Here is a 21,908-nt window from a genome sequence, read left to right as displayed (position 1 = left end):
TATTTAACTGGTAGTGTAAGACTAACATAATTACAGTATTTCTATTACAGTGCTTCATGATTTGTATTGAATACATAAAGGAAAAAAATGCAGAAGTCATTTTTGCAGGTATAGTTTTATCGCAGTAAGTTAAAGAGAATTGAGTGCATCTACATGACAGAAAGCTTAAATAGCAACAAACAGCTCAGATTCTAACCCTAATAAAGTAAGACCAGAACTGATTTTTAGAATTTTACTTCATATTGCCGCATGAAGCAAAACCATCCCAAACCTATAGAGAAATAGTGGATAGAAAATTAACAATTAAATTTGAAGCAGTTTGGAAATTTGTAATGCATACTTAAAAGGAATGTGGCATTTAGCTAAACACTAAAGGCAGAAGTAATACCTTTGGGCTATGGTATTTCAATTCTTTTGCACTGGTAAAGAAAAAAGTTGAAACTTACTCCGTCTTTTTTTTGTTTTGTTTTGTTTTGTTTAATATGGTGATTTATCTTCCCTTTGCATTCATCCATTTTCCCCATCTTCTTCTCACCGTTTGTCAGATGTCACACACACAGCATTTTGACCCTTTTAGCCCTGTGGTAGTATTACAATTTCAGCAGGAGGAAGTAGGAATGATTTACTGTGTGCAGATTTAGACTAGCTCCTCAGAACCTTCCTGCTTCTCTTACAAAGGTAAAGTGTTCCAGGATGGGAGAATCTAGATAGGAAGGAAAGCTGTAACATTGCTATCTAGACAGATAGCAAACCTAACTTTGTTTATTTCCTGGCTCTGACAGAAGTTTCACAACTTTGAATGACTCAGTCATTATGAGCCTAGTTTCTCACATGTAAGAGACTATTTCTTTGACTGTTTGTCATTGTGCTGACAGTTGAATCTCTGCATGTCTTGACATCAGAGATGTACATTGTGTAGGAGTGTAGGCAATACTTCTTTTAACTGCCAGATGGGAAAGCAGTAAAAGAACTCCCAGCTTGCGGGTTGTTTTTTGTTTTGTTTTGATGTAGTTTTGTTTGTTTGTTTGTTTTCAGATGTGGTGGGGGTGGCTCTTTTTCAAGTTTCGTGTGTGTGTGTGTGTGTGTGTGTATAAGAAGTTTTCAGTTAGGCTGAAATATATACAAAGTCCAGGGACATAAAAATTCCAAAACAAGTAGATTTGCCAGTTCTGGAAACAGTGGTACTTTTATTACAAAGAAAATATTTTAGGGCATGTTTCAGGCCTCCTCTTTCTCTTCATCATTTTTATATATATATATATATTTAATTTGTATATATATTTTTTTTCTGAGAAGCTGTAAATTTTAAGGGCCTATTTTAAGACATAATGATAATCTGGTTTGGTCTTTGCCTAACCCAGGTCATAAAAAAACACCAATAATTCTTGTAGTGGAACATATCATTTTCCCCTCCTATGTAAGTGAATGCTGTCAAGCTCATTAATTTGTACTTTACTAGAGCATAAAAACATCCTGTCTCAATTTAAGGAGTCCTGGAGATGATGAGTTTCCTTCTCCTTGGCAATGGATGATTACTATCACTGCATAACAGGTGTTTCTAATTTTCATTTTCAACCAGAAACAAATCTGGGGTTGTCATATGATATGGATGACTACGGCCTAAGATTTTGTCACACCCACAACAAGGGACAAAATATTCTACTTTATATCTGTGTGTACGTCTTTGCTCTGCTGGCTTTTATAAATTTGTGTGTTTTGTTGTTGTTGTTGTTTTGTTTTGTTTTTAATGGATGGCTCCACTTCAACTCTTACTTTTATCCAATTTCATGGTAAACCACACTTAAATTCATCCCTTTTTCAGACCTCTCAAAAGCTGTCCCAGGACACAGAAAAAAATAAGGCAGAAATTATCTAATATGTCTGTGATATAACAGCCAATTGTGTGTTGATGTTGTTTCCTACTCATATAAGAGTATGTGTTAGGAGAAAAAATATGGCAGCACAGTTCAGTTCTGAGATTCATGATTATCTGCCTTGTGAGCTAAGCATCTGACAAGCATAAACTACCCACCTCTGCAAAACTCACACTGGGACCTCAACTACCAGATGCAACTGGTCATATCTAAGTCTGCCTTGACAGCATTAGGCACATGGGATCATGGAGTAGGAGAGTCTCAGCACATTAAATGCCAGAAATATTAGTGCTGTAGCAAGGAAACTTGAAATGGGAGAAAGACACATACAAATGCATGAGTCATAACAAGCCCATTTTCAGTACATTTCAATACTTTGGTGTGTTAAAAAATAAAATAGCAACCTCTCCCACAAAAAAAAAAAAAAATGTCCTACAGACGAAGTTTCCCCATACTCTTTATTAGTTGGTGGTTTTCCATTCTCAGTGACAATCTTTTCTGTAATTCATAAAATCATGCATTTTTCATAAATCCATTTCTAAAAGTATTGATAAAAAATCTGTCTCAGTACTGTAGTAGCTGCATTAATAAACTGAATCTGTGTCTATAGCTGTTAACACTGATTGTGAGTCAAAATGCTACTTGGGGAGTGTCATAGCCTAAAAACAAAACAGAACAAAATGAAACAAAACTATAAAAAACTACACTATCACTAAAAAAAAAGGAAGTAATGTAGACTGTTAAAAAAATGGAAAATTAGCTGGGAATCAGAACAAAATGTTTTACTTTTATGCAGAAAATAAGGAATATAAGGATATTAATCTACTTACTTGATGGACACATTTCTTGCATACTACTCTGCAGTACTGTTGTCATTCAGTAAATTCAGATGTGAAGAGTTTTTTGAGGCCAAACCGTGATTTAAAACTACAGCATTACCAACCCAATAACTAAAAGACTTTAACAAGACCTCTTCACCATGACATTAGCTTAAAGACCATAAAAAGTTATTGGTTCTGAACTAGCTTTTCATGTTTGGAAAAAAAAAAAGGGGGGGGGGGTCTTTTTTCAGGCAGTTCTGCAAAATCAAGAAATTTATTCCCTTCCTCACTCCTGAAAGTAGAGAGTCCCATGTAATCACAAAACTCAAGAAGTTAGATTATCAGAAGATTACAGTTCATAACACATTCTCTTGCCATCCTCACCAAGGTTTTGTTGAAGAACACTCATCTTACAGCAGAAGCTGTGAAATGGCTTTGCTTCCCCTCCATAGTCATATATAAGCAGTCTCTCTTCCCTGAAACTCATGGAATTTTACAGCAATGAAACAGTTACACAAGCACAGGACTTGGCCTTTCCCTAAATGCCTATGTTGCATAGCTCAAATATTGACTTAACTACAAACACTCTTGGCCTGTAATTTTAGACATTGAAACCAAATACACGAAATATGTCTTGGAAAAGAATGCTGAAAACAGCAATGATATAAAAGTGGTTAATCTTTCTAGAAAAGAATTGTACAATTTTTCTTCAAAACACTTGAGCTAAAATTTATTTATATCACCAGACTTTTGTTAAGAAATGAAAAACAACTGAATAGCTGCTTGTTAATATAAAATCCTTCCAACGAAAGGGAGTGTTCGAATTTACAGAACAAAATTGTTTGCATAGTAAAATAATAATCCAGATGGCAAAAATATGCAGCCCTCAAAATGGTCAATGTTACAAGGAAAGTTCTGCTTCTTGGGGTCATCATCAGTAACAGCTTCATGACTATTTCAAGCTCTTACCTTTACACATATTGAACAGTTTAGTGAACATTAGCAAATCCATGTATTGCTAATCGACTGTTCTAGAAATGTGTGACTGTGCAGTACTGTCACAGTTTATGATTGAGCTGGCTCTTTTTGACATGAAAAGACCAGAAAAGAAATAGTACCAGTTCATAATTTTGTTGGCAGAATTCAGTGCAACTATAAATAATTTAAGAAATACTTCAGTTAAGACTTATGTTACATAAAAGCACCTTCTGATCCACTTAAACTTTTTCATACATAAAGCAGAGTGAAGGTAAGGGCAATTTACTGTATGCAAACTATTATACTAAAAGACTTGGTGAACTGGGATTTAACCTCCTCTCCAACAAAGTCTATATACCTGTTTTATGAATATTTGAGCAAAATAAAATGTGAAGTAACTGCAGTGTAGCTACTTAATCTGCGGTTTAAAACAAATACATGCACTCAGAAGTCAGAAATAAAGCAGATCTGATGCAAAATAAGAATGAACATAAAATAAAAGCACGATATTTTATGTTGGAAAAATTCTAAAAAAATCTGATCTAACCAACTGAATAACTCAAAAAAAAAAAAGTACAGATATGAACATAATGGAAATTGCACAGAGCTGCAAAAAAGATAAGACTGATATTTAGGTAAAGTATGAAGACGAGTGGAATCAGAAATGGGGAAAATGGCAAAACAAGCTTTATGTTCACATAGTCTGTGACAACCTGCAAAAGAATTTAAATTACAGTGAACACTGCATATATATATATATTTTTTTTGTCACTAGATTCTAATACAAAAGGAGTATGTACTACTTGTAGGTCATGAGTGCCAAAAGCTCTCTAAATCAAAAGGTCCCTGTCTAATATTATGCCTAACTACTTTCTCATGCAAATAACTCCTTTTCCCTATAATCTGTAACAGAGTTACTGACATATTATTCTCAGGACTGCACTGGTAAAGTGCTCAGATGCCCTTGTGTACTCTTCTACTTGTATGCATTGTGGAATGAAAAAAAAAATATAGAAAATAATTGAAGTAACTGCTTGACTTTCTTCAGTTAATATTATAAGCTCTCTCCAACCTTCATAGGATCAAATGGAGCTTCTGGCTGCCAGCAAACTTTTTGTACCAACTGGGCTTTTTGCCTTTATTCTTTCTTAACTGGATCCTAACAAGAGTTATTCTTAACAAAGTAATCTCCCTCTCCCCCCAAAAAATATTATTTCCTGAAAAATGCTTGCCAGTGAATGGACTGAAGATCACAAATTAAGTTTTCAAATATTTACATGAATTAAAATCTCAACCAACAGGCTAGTCAAGCAAAATATGCATACAGTTATTGCATAAGCCAAAACCTGCATTTACATGTAGAAAGACTACATTTCCCACCTTTACCGGGGATTCAGCTGACAAAGCTAGCACAGTCAAGAGTTTCTGTCATTCTTACAGTAAATGTTTTTGAAAATGGAATGATAATTTGGTTTTTGAATGAATCACTGATATGAAAAACTTCAAATTCCAGTCAAATAAGATAGAAAACTAGTATGAATACTAAACAGATTTGAAGTTTGAGATTTTTTTTTTTTAAAAAAACAAATGTATCATAAAATGTAAGCACTTAATTCATAATTCAGAAAAAGCAAAATACTGCTGAAACCTAACTACATGTTATTATTTGGAAATGTTTCCTGGGTGAAACCTGAAGGCTAGTAAAACATTACAAAGAGCTCCCATGAAAAAAAAAAAAAAAAAAAAAAAGTGACTGGATTCCAGTTGGACCTGATCTATTGGACATGAAAGGCAGCCGTAAATTTGACTCCAGAAATTCAGTCTGCAGGCATCTCTCTGAAAATCTCTGTTTGATGTAGGGCATATAAATGAAATATTATAATCTGTTAAGTATTAGAAAGAAACTATTTCTGTGTGTATTTTCTATCCCAGCAAACCATTCTTTGTAAGACAATAATTTCAGTCATGGAAAGTTCTGTTTGAGAATGGACTATAAGAGTTTGTTATAGTGTAACATAGTCTGGGTTTCTTGTTAAAATAAATAAATAAATAAAATGACAACAAAATAACTTTGGAATGAGACTATTACATTTTACAAAATGTATCACAAACAAAATAGAATCTTAAAAAATAAACTACATTCATTTGAACACATTTCAGATTTTATAAAATGTCAAATAATTTAGATGCTTTTCAAATACGGTAGTAAAATACCCAAAAAGATAAACACCACAGCTCTAGGAAAAGAAAATATTATGCATATAATCACGCTGAGCATGCAACTGCAAGCTTACTTAACTTGCAAGACCAGAAAAGATGGTCTAAGGTAGGTTTAGAAAAAAGTCCTTTGGATTAGAGACTTCTGTTCTTATGTGCATATACCACTTGCACTATTAATGAACATGTTCATCATTAGAAAAGATATTTTATTAAAAAAAAAAAGTTTCATGAGATGAAAATGGAAAAAAATATATGTATATTTAAACAGAATGAACAGTTGAGAATATAAAAAAGTTAGCAAGGAATGCTCACGTATTACTAAAGAAAATACAACATGCATCACACACAAAATAATTCAAGTTACTATTTGCTTAAAGCTAAATACATCAGTACATTGCTGAATTAGGTTCATAAATCTAGATTTCTGTCTCTCCAAAGCAATGAACACATTTAGGCAATCAGAAGTAGAAATGATATGATTTTGTAATAATGATTTGTTACATTACATCTGTTTATGTCTTTGCACAGTTGGAAATATGCAAAAACTAACAAATGATGATTCTGGGCATGTAGAGAAATGAAAAGCTTATTAATCTTAGCAGCCTAAAGCTGCAAGTTGAAATTCACAGACATGAGAGCTTCAATCTGTCAGTATCATATAATAGAATATCCTTTGTCAGCAATCTCTATGTATATATGGAACATAAGGCAGCCAGCAGAAGAATCCCTGAATGTACAATCTGAAGATAAAGATATTATCTATTAGTCTGAAGTAACAGAATTTCTTGGGGATTGCTCAGTTTTCCAGGGGAAAAAATAAAATAAAATGTAATAACACTGTAATTTTTAAGCATATAAGTGGATATTAAATACTGTAAATTTATGTATAATAAAATAATTGTATTTTATATTTGCCTTGTAAATGAAAGAGTCATCATCAAGGAACTTAAGTAGGTAATTAAATTGACTCACTTGCTTTCATCAAATTTGTAAAAGTATATAGTAAGTTGTGCAGAAACATGAGATTGGGGTATATACTTTGTTCCATGGAAATTTTCATAGTTATATTGGTTACAAATATATATGTGTTACTATTTAGGTATGTAGGAGCCAGTGCACTTTGTATTAGCCAAGTGTCAGTACTGTTTCATTTCAGTATTGTTAGCCCAGATGACAGTCACTGAAGATATCTGCCTAGATTCATCTCAGGAACTAACCTATCCCACCCCAAAACAATCAGGCTGAGTCTGACCCTACTCACTTTTTTATTCCTCTCACTCTGAAATAAATATTTTTCTTTCAAAACCCCATTGTACAGATGAGTGTAAAGTACTGGATTTCCTTTCATTACACTTTGACGTTTCCTGTTTTCTCTGCCTGGGTATAATTTTTCTTTCCTCTTATGTAAGACTTTTTTTGAACTTTGTCCATAAGTATAACATACTCCATGGAATTTTTTTATAAAATAAACCTCAAATGTTAAGATGGAAAGAGAATTGGCTTAAAAGAATGTCAGAAAATGAGACAAAATATTTGGGTTTGCATTTCCTTCTGGGAATTATTTTAAAAAAATGTAGACAGTTAAGGCAAAGTAAAAATGGTTAAGTAAGGAGCATAAAGGATGATAAATTCTACTTTTAACAACCTAAAAACAGGTTAAACGAGTGCATGAAAAGTGTATAAGCAGATAAATAGCAAAGAGTGCATATAGTATTTCATTATCCTGTACATTCATTTAAATTCAGAAAGAAATAAGTTTTTATGAAATATCAAATTATAAGCTTCAAAACATTGTGAATTGTGTTATTTTATTTTATTAAGAAATACTCTCTCAACCTATTTTTCCTATTTTCTTTTAAAACACAATAATACTCTTAAGATCTACACGTTGCAGGGGATGTACAATCAAGCACATATTGTGGATAAAGATCACATCCAAAAACCAGTACAAGTTCCTATGCGTAAACTAACTCTGGTAGAGTGTGATTGGAAATTATTTCCCACACAGGTCTTGTACTGGCCTGCATAGGTATGAATATTATTCTGCTTGAATTTTTATCCCCTAAGTATTTATAAAAAAAAAAAGAAAAAAAGACTCAGTAGAAATAACTATTACCTACATTCACAAGAACTCAGAGAATACATTAGCCTACTCTCAACATTCAGAGCTCTGCACTTTCTACTTGTCAGAGCGATACTACAGATTTCAAAAGATGCTGACTTGCATTAATAAATTATTACAGAGATATTTGATAAATTTCCATCAGGAGCTCATGAGTCTACATATGACATATTATTACTGAAGTATTCAAATAACATTGTATGATAAAAATACAACACAAAATATATTAAGGTAACTAGCACATATTCCTGGAATAAAAACTCTATAATATCCAGGATTCAAAAATCTTTTTTTAAAAAAAGAAACATGAAAACTGACTTTTTATACTTTTTTTTTTCCTGTATCAAATATGTGTTAATCAGCAGTCCTAGCACTTCCGTCATTTTAGAATACAGATGGTTGACAGCCATTTAAGAGGAGAAAAATATAGGAAAGGAAAGCAGTGCTCCTGAAAGTATATTTATTCCATCCAGGTATTGTCCTTTCATTTACTTTGAAGGCTTTTAATTCCAGTATCTGTTTGAACTTTGTTCGAGCTAAACTTCATTTAGAAATGCTGTAACTCTTTCTCCATTCAATTCATTTAATTAGATTTACATTATGTTTTCAAGAGCCTTAAACAGATTCATCTGCAAAATAGAAACATGGCAACCCTCAGTGTGCAACCCAGAAATTATTCATGTTCTCTCTGTTAGCAAAGTCTCTAGCTCAGAGTTAGAAATCTTGTTCGGTAACTGGGAAGACATATACTTCAATTCTGAATTTACATGTGATCTTAATGACTGCTTCCTAAGTGAAATAATTTGACACTCTCCTCTCCCTCCCTCATGGCCCAATATTTAAATTGGAACAGTTTTAGTTGTATCCTAAAGTTATCACCAAGGAGATAACATAAGGGCCATATTGCTGCTCCAAATCAGTACTGGACAGGATTGGACAACCTATCTGCTGTTTGAGAAGAGTAACTACCTGGCTCTTGGGAACCAGTAGCCAGAGCCAAAAATGTCTGGCCCCTGTCTGTCTCTTGGTTTATGTTTGATTTGGTAGTCATGATCTGAGGAGGCCCAAGACATTGGATCTTACTGGTGAGATAAGCAGGAGAAAGCCTTCCTGAAAACGCCCTGGGGCTAGGTGTGAGCTTGGGATTTGATCAGCTCACAGAAACAGGAGGTAGGCAGTTCTGACATGCCCGCTGGCAAAACTGTGTGTCCGTATAGCGTCACCACGGCAACTGCAGGGTAACAGCAGAGGAGCAGGAGTTTTAAAGATCTTAGTAGCAGTTAGACTTGCTGAAAGACAATGGAAATTAACTACCTATGTGTGTAAGGTCATTTTTATATTGGGATAAAGGTGGTTTTGAACCTACCATCCTGTTAACTCAGCACTAAGTTTAAATATATAGCATAAATGCAATTGCATTTTTTTGTCTTACAGCATCATAAAAACTAATTTTTAACAGACTACATGCTTGATTATATTATATGCCAGGGAAACTCCAGCTGAATAAAGCTTATGTAACAGAGCAGAAAATCAATCTCTCCATTTAGTTGGGTCTAATCTCTAATTCACATTCCTTAACAGTTAGGGAGATGTAGATGTGAAATCAAAGGTTGCGGGATATCAAAACTCCAGGCGTTTGGTTCAAGCTAGTCAGAATGCTGCTGTTTCACTGAGTATCAATTTTACAAGGTCTAAACGCTATGTCCTGATTTTTTTTTTGCAAATATAATAGGTGCAACTTTGCACCTATTAGCAGTGAACCCACAAGACTGCCTGTGCATTTAACCACAAGTATACTTTTAAGCACATAGACACTGTTTACTTTGCTAGAGCGGTGCCACAGTTGTAACATCTTAAGAGGCTGAACTCTCAAGACAATATAGTCTACCTATTCTTCTATGTATCCCTCAAAATATAACTTTTCAAAAATGCATGACTGTTTTCAACTATGTTGATAACAGTACCATGTCCCCAGAAGTTATTTCAGAGTCCTGACTGTGTGTAGAGCTGATTCCAGTGTCAGAGTCTGTATCGTTTATATCCAGATTAGTCACTCTGTGAACAAAGTCAGGAACTGCAATGCTGTTACTGGAGTTGCCACTGCCCTTGGGTGGCTCTTCATTCAATGGAAGCCTAGTTTCGATGTTGTCTTTAATATGTAGTAAATTAAATTCTTCTGTAAGAAGTTCATACTCTTTTTCCTTCTTTTGAAGCAATGAGTCCCTGTAGGTAAGCTCTTTCTGAATGCAGCTCAGGTATGAATTGATTCTCAGACCATCTTTCATACTTTTTTCCAGCTCATACTTTACACTTTCCAAATTTGAGTTTTCTACTTGAGCATTAGAAGCTCCTTCTGTGCGAATATCATCTCCTTTTTTTTCTGAACATATACCATATACTTCTTTTTCAATTTCAGCACACAGCTTCTCTATTAATTGTCTGTGATGTTTCAGTCTCTCTTCGACCTGTAAAATTCCCTCACTTTTGCTGAAATATTCATGCATCTCTTTTTGATCATCTGGCCTACTCCCTTGCTGCTCAGCCTCACTTGGATTGATCATTAAATAGGAGTTCTGCACATAATTTTCTCCATCATTGGCTACACGGTCTAAATGGAATTGTGCTTCACATTTTTCAATTTCCATATCTAGTTCCTTCATTCTAAGGACTTGCTGATGAATGGTATGATCTTGAGATATGATCAGATGAATCAGTGTCTCCATATTATCTCTGTCTTGCTGAACACTGTCCTGTTTAAGTTTGGCCAGTTTCCGGAAAGTCTTCCTGACAATTTTCTTTTGCTTGTCTATTGGCAACATCTTCATGTAATTGGCTGGGCTGAGTTCCCACTGCTTTTCTACATTTTGTACTACCTTAGCTTCAGCTGTTTTCCACAACGGAAATGAGAGGAAAGCATCAGACTTTACCAACACAAAGTGCAAATTGGGCTGTTCTTCCCCCCAGGCCTTCCAAAGTCTCAGAATTTTTGTCAATGGAGGAAGGACTCGCTCAGAGCCTCTCCATTTTTCTACAATACAATAATCACTAGGTTTTCCAAAGAGGACCTTTTTCTCTCCGAATGTTGCTTGATGTTCCTCAAGTAGTGCTTGAATCACTTCTGCACAAGTTGTGCGTTTTGTCAGGCCACATACAATCTTCTCTTCCTGGCAAACCCACACCACAATCTCTCTTTCATTTGAAGCCATCTCCTTGCTGGGAGATCTAAAAAAATAAATAAATAAATAAAAATGAGAGAGAGAGACCAAATTTAAATAGAATTTAATTTTGTTACGGTTTAACCCAGCAGGCAGCTAAGCACCACACCGCCATTCACTCCCTCCACTTCCTCCATGGAAAATATCTGAAAATACTGGATAAAATTCATGGGCTGAGATAAAGACAGTTTAATAGGACAGCAAAGGAAGAGAAAATAATAATTATATATATATATATATAAACAAATAAAGCACAATGCAATTGCTCTCAGAATCACAGAATCACAGGGGTTGGCAGGGACCTCGAAAGATCACTGTGTCCAACGCCCCTGCCAAAGCAGGTTCCCTAGAGCAGGCTGCCCAAGTAGGCGTCCAGACGGGCCTTGAATATCTCCAGAGAAAGGGACTCTATAACCTCCCCGGGCAGCCTGTTCCAGTGCTCTATCACCCTCACCATGAAGAAGTTCTTTCACATGTTGGTGTGGAACTTCCTGTGCTCCATTTTTTGACCGTTGTCCCTTGTCCTAACCCAACAGACCACTGAAAAGAGGTTGGCCAAATCCCACTGTATCCCACACTTAAGATATTTGTAAACATTGATAAGATCTCGTCTTCTCTTCTCAAGGCTGAACAGACACAGGTCTCTCAGTCTTTCCTCATAAGGAAGATGTTCCAGGCCCCGTATCAGCTTTGTGGCCCTCCGTTGGACTCTTTCCAGAAGATCCCTGTCTTTTTTTGTACTGGGGAGCCCAGAACTGGACACAGTACTCCAGGTGAGCCCTGACCAGGGCAGAGTAAAGGGGGAGGATCACCTCCCTTGACCTGCTGGCTACGCTCCGTTTTATGCTCACAAACTGCTGACCAATCCCCAGCCCCTCTCTGAGCAGCTGTCCCATACCTGGCCCACCATACCAGTTTTATAGTTCAGCAGGACACCATATGGTATGGGACGTCTCTCTTTGGCCAGTTTGAGTCAGATGTCCTGGCTGTGTTCTCTCACAGTTCCTTGTGCGAACACAGCCTCCTCACTGGCAGGCCAGCACAAGAAACTGAAAAGAACTTGACTTATTGTAAGCACTGCTTGGCAACAAATAAAACATCAGTGTGTTATCAGCATTATTCTCATCCTAAAACCCAAACTCAGCACATACCCCTATGAAAACAAACAAACAACAACAAAAAAACTCTATCCCAACCCAAACCAGGTCAAAATGGCAGAGACCATATGAATAACAGCTATAATCCTGATATGCCTACAACATTGAAAAACTCCTGTTTTCTTGTATAACACAATATACTTTTTTAAATGACATGAAGAAATACTTTTGGAATCAGTAACAGAAAAATACGCCAATTTCAGCTTCTTCTCTAATATTAATACTAGCCCAGGTAAATGTGCATCTCCCACAAAAATGTATTTCATCATATTTATTTTTTGTACACTTAGCAAGTGTTAACTACCAATAAGTATCAAAGTATGGCAATCTGCATTAAATTTCCAGACTGTCCTAGAGTAACATACAGATCCACAGCAGAGTAACTTTCAGATCTGCATATCTGTTCTCATCACACAAACATTGCACAATTTAGGAGCTCTTAATATCACCCAGGCTTCTGTAGGGTAGAATCATGCTTCCAAATAAATACTGAGCATAAGTGGACTTTGAAATACTGCTGAAAATCAGAAAATATAATAGAGCTTGATGGTAAGATAGATCTCTAGTTCTTCTGCCACACCTGCATTTTCAAGCAATACAGAAATACAGAAGTTTTTCAAAATATAACTTATATGAATGCAAGAAAATTTTAAAAGCTTTAAGATACATTCTATTTATGAATTCCAGTAAATGTGGTATTAATCTGACCTTACCAACTGGTACCACATTACAGATAGAGACATCTGAATTAAAATATCTAAGATCCCATTATAATTGTTGTAGTTGTCTAATCAATATAATCAGCAGAGCCTAGAGTGTGATTCAGATGACAAAATGCAGAAATTTTACTTTATAGCGAACTTTTATGTTTGGACTACCATAGGCTGTTCAATGACACAAGGCCACTGCCAATGTAAGAGATGTAGCTGAAAGGAGAGGAGAGTGTGATGTCCAGGATATTCTTATCTTCTAGCCTCCACATGCATAATTTTTGCTTGCCCAGACCCGGTGATATGGCTTCTTGCCTAAAATGATAAAACAATAAATTCTCTGAGCAAAAATGCATATCTTTAGATTTTCTGGTATCAATTCCAGTTCATTTTAATGAATGGGATTTAACCCAGTCTGATGGAGAAAGCCTGAAAATGATAATGACAATTTTGACAGTATTCTAACGGCTCAATACCACATTTTTTTTCTACCTATAATTAAATATTCACAAGAGATTTCTATTTTTTTTGAGACTTAGGAGTTTTGCTTGGGTTAATTAGGGTTATACCCTATGATTATTAAAGCAATCCAACTTGTTTCTTTTTCTTGTTTATTACACAACACAGGAGAAAAACTGTAATCCAAAAAATTGAACCATGATTGACTCAGTTCTAGGTGCCACTCTGACCACAAGGCAAGAATTCTCGAAAGACTGGAGACTGCAAATAAATACAAATAAAACGTACAAAAGTGACTTTTTTATTACTACCACACAGCAGAGCTCTGTCCAATTGCTCCAGGCCTTGGAACATCCTTCCATAAAATTTGTGTTTTGCTAGATTACTCTAAGTGATGACATCATTTTCCCACTTCAATAGCTCCTTCTTACAGGCTAGCATTTTACCACAATTAGTTTTTAAAACTGGTGTTCAGAGATTAATACATTTTTCCTAGACTATGAAAATAAGAATATGTCACAGACATAGAAAATGGCAAAATGCATAAAGAAACAACTATTTGAGTTATAATATCAGATTAAATAGCATTACTGTTAGGTATGCCACATGATAAAAAGTCAATATCTGTAAATTCTTTCAGGTTCACGGTATACAGGATGCTATAGAAAAATTTTTGTCTGTTGAGAGATTAGTAGTTAAATGAAACATATAAATAGACAATTGCAATTTAAGTCAGCGGTGACTGTTAAATAGCTCGGTATTTGTTTTACACTACAGATATAAAGAAAAAAGAAACTACGGTTACATTATACATTAAGAATAAAATAATGGAAAATGAATTATCAAAAGTAAGTGTCTCAAAAAATGCTCACCATTTATACATAAACAATAGACATAGAAATAAAAGTATACTAGCAGTCATTGAATTTCAACTTATAAAAGTGCTGTCAGAAAAAAATAAAAATGAAATAGATGTAAAAATGTAAGAAATACTAGGCTGGGACTTTGAGGCAGTAAGTTCAGAACAGGTATTTCCCATTGCTTTTCATAATCAATACATACATTTTAGAGAATGTGTGTCATCTCAGTCTTTGAGCACTCTTCTGAGAGACTTATGTAATGTGTTTGCACATGGAAATTCCTCCTGTTTTTATCATTCTTGTTTTTGCCTGACTGAAGTATCATCTCCTACTCAGTATTTTCAGTGCGCAAGAGCTCATTTGAGTTATGCAGAAGCTTACTTTCTCTTTTAGAGATTAGTAAACCTTCAGAAAAAAAAAAAAAACATAAAAACTCCTTAGATACTCCATTGCATTTGTGTACTGATAAGTACTTATGTTATACGTGTTTTTACATGGACTTCCCACTGACTATTTTTTTCAGTTACATTGCACTTGTCTACTCAGACTTTACATTGAGTTTTCTTGGGAAGGATTTTTCTCTGCTGGTCTATTTAACATGCTAAAGTCCACAACTCGTAGTAGTGCTGCAGGAATGGAAAATGTATACACATGAAGGTACACAAAGAACTCAAGTAGCTTGTACATACATATATGTACTTTTACATATATATGTGTGTGTGAATGTATAAGTATATATAATATACATCTAATTATATTGTCACCTTTTGGAGAAAAGAAGAAAAAACATTCTGTAATTCTTGAATCAAAACAGATCTGTAAAGTGCAATTTTTTTTCCATGTGTTTGTCACAACATATATTATCCTCTTTTTTATTCAGTAGCCTTACTATATTTTTTGCTTTTGCTTTTTAATTCAAAAAGAATTAACAAATCACTTATAATCTTATTCATAGAGTACCATGGAATTCTAATATCTTTAAAAAAAAAAAACGTTCTAAGTGTTCTTTATTATCTTCCCACTATAAAGAGGTAAACTGATGTGGCCTACCATGGACCTTTTAAGTAAAATTTATTCTCTAATTCTTTAATGGTAGTTAATCCAAGTTATGCCAAACAAAAACGAGGCTTTAGCTTGTCAGGGACACCATAACAATTATTAAAGACCTGCTTTCAGGATGCAAGGAGATGCTAATACTAGGAACCATCCTTCATTAAGTAGTGCTTTCTTTATAGAAATAGGAGACAGGATTCTGCATATAAGTGGAATTCATCACACTTAGACATCTGGAAGTTAAGATTTCAGTATATATTTATCATCAAAGCTCCTCCTTGACATGAGAGGAGAGTAGATCTCCAAGAAGAAAGTCTCCATATTCTAAATCATTTATGATCTTTTGGATGAAACCTCAAATGAAGCTATTCCTCTCTTTCATTAACTACAAGAAATTTGTCAACTTCAACTAAACACCTCATTTTCAGATAGCTAAATACAGGTGAGAATAATCCAATCACATTCTGGTTTATTGACCAAGAGAAAGGTAACAGGAATGGTTTGGATAGTATTAGACTTACTACAGATAACTTAAACACGGGACCTAAAAAATTGCTGTTTAACATGTTAATGTCATTTATAAGGAAATCCAGGAAGTAATTTCAATAGTAAGGAAGAGGTAATCCAGTTTGTCACTCCTTAAATTGAATAAATGTTGGTCATGGAAAGCAATTTTTTTTTTCCTCTGATATGTAATAATAGAAATGACAATCTTCAACAAGATCTAGTTTTAGATGGTCACTCAAACAAAGGGGCAAGCTTCTCATATTTACTGATTCCTTGGTCTTTGCATCCTGCATTTTTTTAACGAAAGCAAAAGAACTGTTATTTTTGAATAACACATCAGTTAATGCGTCTGTAGCAGCTAAGATGTTTTTCCAGTTTAAATATTTGGCTTTCTTGAAAAACACTTTCAGAAACATCTTCTAGTAGCTTCAAAACTAGCTGGGCAACTTCTCTTTTTAAAAAGAGTTTATTGGTGTTGATGTAAACAATCTTTAAAGCTTCCAGTTCTGGTTTGAATTCTATTTCTTTGAATTGATCACTGAAATGTTCTATCTATCTAACCATGATTTTAATGCCTTGATGATAACAGTAACATGCATGTCTTTTTTTTTCTTTTTTTTTTTTTTTCCTTTTTCTTCCAAAGTCACTTTTGTTCTGGAAAAGATGAGCATTTAAACTTAAGAATGGTCAAAAGTCCTTCGTTTTCTAAGTCCTTCCTTTCCTAAGAATGGTCAAAAGTCCAATCCTTTTTGTTTGTTTTGATTTCTAGTTTCATGCCTTCTATATTTTGCTTCTCTTCATTATCACCCCCCAAAAAACATATTAATCATATCACAGACCTCACACAAAGCCTTGATTGTGTCAGCACAAGCTGATTGTTGCATATCAGATATACGCTTCATTAATTTATTATTCAGGCCTAGGGGAAGAAAGGTAATACATTCCAGCAATGTATAGACAAAACAAAAACACATACTTATGTTGCACAAAGTCAAAATATGAGACAGCTTGAAAACAACACTTCTAATATTGACTAATGTAAGGGGTGACTGGCACAAAAACATACATATCAAAAACATAATTCTTTGCCTTCCTGAAAGTTTTAGCACTCTTACTACATATGAAATGTATAGCTTTAGAAGCAAACAAACCAATCAAATAAAGGAATCCTCCTACTTTTACTAATTTCAGTAAACATTATGCTAGGGCTAGATCATTTATGTATGATATTGATAGCAGCTCAATATGATGTTCCTAAAATATCATTGACACTAAAAGAGTTTTTTTTCTTAAAAGAGTTTTTTTCTTTTTAAACAAAAACAGAGATAAAATAATTCTCTCCCTTCACCACATTAAATTTTTTGTATACTTTCACTTGAAACTAAAATGGAATTTTATTGACATTCCTTTTTTTCTTTTTTAAATGTATTCATCCCACGGAGCTAGTCAAACTGAGTAACTCAAAAATACCCGGGTAACGGCTAGAAATTTCGCAGCCAAGACATATTTGTGAGCCCATTGCTAGCACTACTGTTTAATGCTTTACTATTTTTAAGTCAGTATGACCAATTTCCTAGACAAAAGTTTTTGTGATAGTAAAATTTGAATATGTTGATAATCCAAACTTCTATTAACTGTCTCCTCCCAATCACTGAAATAATTTATATTGAATAAAAAATCTGCAGGTGAACATAAGTAACTCACAAAGAAACACATTAATCCTTTGCTGGAAAATATACAAAACTGTTAATATTTTATAAATTTACCACCAAAGAGTTCATACTGGAAAGCCATCTGTGTGAAATAGCTTAGTTTTATTGGTAAAAATATATTTTATAATCTTAATTTTCAGAAATGGAAGAGCTTTTATTTATTATGTATGAATTTAATTACTGTTAATCAGACTCTATGAAGTTGTGTCTACCTTTTTGGGTTGGAATATTATTACACTTCTCAGTGTAATAATGTTACCTTTATTTCTTTCATCATTGCATCTGCAAGTGGCACAAAAACTGTAATTCTTGATGTCAGAAGGATAGTTTCTGGGATGCTCGCAGATGATATATATAACTAATGTAGCCTGTTTCACTGTAGAAAATGAATCCAATTCTGTATTTATCATCTCTTCTTCTATGTTTTTTTCTTTTTGATGCTGTACTTTTACAAATACATTTCAGTATACCTAAGACCCAGAAAGCCAAACACCATAACATAGATAACATTTGTAATGAAAACAAGCAAACAAACAAAAAACAGAGCAATAATTTATTAACAGTCTCCTATGTTGCCGCCTCAACAGTGCATCTGTGCATATAATCTAATCTGCAGCAAATCAGATGATAATTTGTCGTTGACTGGCTGCTTTGATGGGGTTCTCAGGTGGCTTGAGCTCTCTGGTAGGTATGCTGTTATCATGAGCTCCCCAGAATAAGATTTATAAACTTCTATGAAACAAAACCCTATATTTTGTCAAGATAGCACCTAGAGTAATTCTCTCTCTCTTTTTTTTTTTTTCTCCTCCCAATAAAGAAACCAAAAGCAACTATGTGACGGAACTGAAATAAAAAGATTTTAGAAACAACCCTCTTGCTGCCTACTAAGTACCTGCAGTCGAGTTCTTGCCTATAGTTTTTGTGTCTGCCATCTCAGTGCCCTTCGGGAGTCCAGAATGATCTGCAGTCCTCTAAGAAGGAGGTAGCAGTGTCAGACAGGCCCAGGCAAGGCTATGCTGCCCACATCTCTCAGCAGGCTCTCCCTTTCCTCTCCAGCTGCACACTCCCAGCTCCTTGCCAAGGTATTCTGTGCCTCTTTTGCTGCCTGTCACGTTGGGCAGTGGGGAAAGACCTTATGGCCAAGTGAGCTCAGTCACTGAGACACTTGCTATCTTTTGAAAAGGGCACAACAGAGGCATAAAACATCCTGAGAAAACAAGAGACAACTGCCACAAAAGTATTTAATAATCTGATGTGTTCAACGGTCTTTGAGTATGTTGCTGGTGTGTGCAAATCTGCCCATCTGTATTTGGGCAAATGTGCATTTGTGCTATGGTCTTCTGCACCCTTACGTGCTTCCTCCATGTGCACGATGACAGAGAGCACATACCTTGTTTAGGCACTCGATAATGAACCTTGTTACCTCTGTGCCTCAGTTCCAAGCCATAACTAACTTATCAAAACAATCTGATGGCTTTTAATTATATTTACTTTTTGGAAGTATGGAGAGGCCAATATTACAGGGACACATCTTTGATACAAACAACTGCAGATACCTCATGTCTTCATATTATAGGGCATGCTGTACTTGTCATTTGAGAATTTCTCTCAAAGGTTATATAAGAGCTAAGTAGTTTATCAGTTTATATTTAGAAATTATAATATCGCTTTTATTATTCATTTTTCAAAATATCAGCATATTATCATATATGTAGAAAGCATACATGAAGCAATGGACAATCACTGGGAAGAAAAATATATTTTGTCTCTGTGGGACTTTTGTCTGTGAGATTTGCAACAAGTAAAAGCCCTGCTTGTCTGAAACTCTAACAATTTGATCAAAAGGGATATTTGACTGTGTAAGTTTAAACACTAAAGCTATAGAGAATACACAGCCCATATGAAAAATGAGTTCAAGAGTCTTTCAACCTTCTGGGGAACAAATGGATCGTATTAAAAGTTCACACTAAGTTTAATCAGACCATCCACATTTAATCCACCTTTTTACTCAACTTTGTATCACCTTCTGAAGAGTTATTCAGAAACTAATAAAGGTCAAATCCTACACTCAGTATGCCTCCTGTCTAAGTAGATTACATGCTTTGAGTTTCCTAAGGGAGCAATGAGGAAGTATCTACTCTCTCACCACCCATTGAAGCTGGAAATATTCCAAATCCTTAGGGATTCAAGACAGTCTGTTAACTAACTACATTCCCATTCCCCTTCACCTATCCATAAAAATAAAAAAATAAAAAAAAAAATCAAACAAATGCATTTATTTCAGAAATACTAATTTAATGTTACACAGTTAATGTCCATAGCATGTAGGGGATATAAATTCCATATATGAGGTGCCAGATTCTTGCTCTTTCTTCTCTTTTGCATCACACAAAAGTAAGGGCAATGTCTAGCTAAGAAGTATCTTGGCAAGACAGTACTTTAAGTATGACAATAAAATATATATATATAATCAGATTATTCCTGATGCGGCAGGAACATTTGGAAAGAACACCATACAACTTGTGAAAGCAAAATAATTCTTTCAAAATACATAACTTAAATTTCTCTTTACCATCTGTTTCTGTATCCATTTAATTTTGTTCTATGACATAGCTTCCTCCTTTACAGAAATCCACACAGGCATTTATGAAAAATAAAGGAGAAAATTAGGCATCTAGATATTCATGTGACATTTTTCAAACACGTGCATATACAAGATAATTTGGATGTTCTAACTGAAATATTTCAGATATTTAAAATAAGAAAATTATTTAAACAAAAGTTATTTAAAACAGCTAGCTTTGTACAACACGTTTCTCTTATTATCAGCTTATGTATATTTTGCAATTCCCTTTTAAATGTGTAAAGTTTTAATTCAGCAAGATTTCCATACTGTCAGGAAGTCTTTATGAAACATTTTAATTAGCAACAGCTGTTGAGAATTATGGCTTATATCAATTATCATTTTTGCACTGAAAAGTATAACTAGTTCCTTGGCCCCTCCTTCAGAGGAATGCCATCACCTCAATTTGCTACTGAATGCTATAAAATTGCATTCATTATAATGATCTATGATTAGAGTAATGATTCTACCAATGACCTATGGTAGAAATTTCTGTTTGCTCAGTCATTTTACACTATATTAGTGCTCTACGACAATTTAATTAAATACCTTTGAATTGGTATGGGATAGTACTTTTCTGTCATAGATAAATAACATGACATTTATGATGATTTAAAAAAAATCTGTAAGATTTTTTTTTATTGTGAATAAGTCATTCAAAACAGAATTCTTGTTGACTTTAAATGCCAAACTTCAGTGAAAATCCCATGGGAAACTGTGTGTTTTTTCTAATAGCTATACCACTTGGGACACAGGTACCTAAACAAGGACAAATATTTAAGAAAAATAAAAAAAGAGAAACCCAATCCAACCAAAATAAATATTTAAATAAATAAATAATCACCCCATAATACTTAAATCAGACATAAAGGAATAAAAGCAACTCACAAGGACCAACAAGAACTGAAAGTAATAATTATATCATCTGATAAGTGGATGGATAGCAGGGTTTATATGATATAAAAATGTAAGCCAAGAAAAATGCACTAAATCAGAAAGTTGCACTAATAATAGACATAAAGAAATAAAAAAGAATTTATTGTGAGAGGAATTATCCACCTTACTCACTAGATAAAAGCAATAGTTATAGCAGATTATCCTGAGGAAAAAAAAAAAAAAGCTTCTCTGTCATAGCGCCAGTGGCAGATCATGTTTTGCAAAATCTCCTTTGCAAATTCCAAGTACAGATTTTCATCAGAGTTGACCAAAAGCTACTATGTACTCCCCTTTGCTTATTAGCTCTGCCCTATACCATGTTTACACTTGCAATAACTTCAGCTATAGGCAAGTGAAACGGCTGCAGTCTCCATTCAGATGAAGACTGCATCTGCCCCTGCCTTTTTCTACTGTCTTACCTCTGAAATTATTTCCCTCTCCTGGAGGCATAGATTCCCTATAAACTACATCCACACTTTAAATCTTCCTTCCTGTGAGACAGATCATCCTTTCTCCATTGTATATTCAAAGTCATAAGGTTGTTAGTGGATATTATGCAAAAAAATGTTTGGAATTTCAGTGAGTAACATTAGCAAATTTGCTGTATACACAAAATGCCATGACAGACAACATGCATATCATATCAGGTCTGTATTTGTGA

The 21,908-nt window shown here is 34.4% G+C and overlaps 1 protein-coding gene across 11 annotated transcripts in view; it reads right to left on the bottom strand.

Moving 5' to 3' along the window:
* Positions 1–452: 452 nt before the first annotated feature.
* The window catches only part of RASSF9 (Ras association domain family member 9), a 37,122-nt gene continuing 15,666 nt past the window's right edge, over positions 453–21,908 (bottom strand). For 7 of the 11 annotated variants that reach the window (XM_080588274.1, XM_080588280.1, XM_080588272.1 and 4 more), the window contains one exon: positions 453–11,237. In XM_080588274.1, coding sequence (XP_080444400.1) covers positions 9,962–11,237 — 1,276 coding nt within the window. In that variant the 3' untranslated portion in view covers positions 453–9,961. Of the gene's footprint in view, positions 11,238–13,265; positions 13,413–14,618; positions 16,896–21,908 lie in introns of those variants that run through there. The other 4 variants (XM_080588278.1, XM_080588279.1, XM_080588277.1 and 1 more) reach the window with 3 other exon arrangements.

Source organism: Anser brachyrhynchus (assembly GCF_964034855.1).
Source record: "Anser brachyrhynchus genome assembly, chromosome: 1".
In the NCBI taxonomy this organism is placed as follows: Eukaryota; Metazoa; Chordata; class Aves; order Anseriformes; family Anatidae; genus Anser; species Anser brachyrhynchus.
The sequence above is the reverse complement of the archived record's forward strand: the minus strand, read 5'-3'. Positions and strand labels throughout refer to the sequence as shown.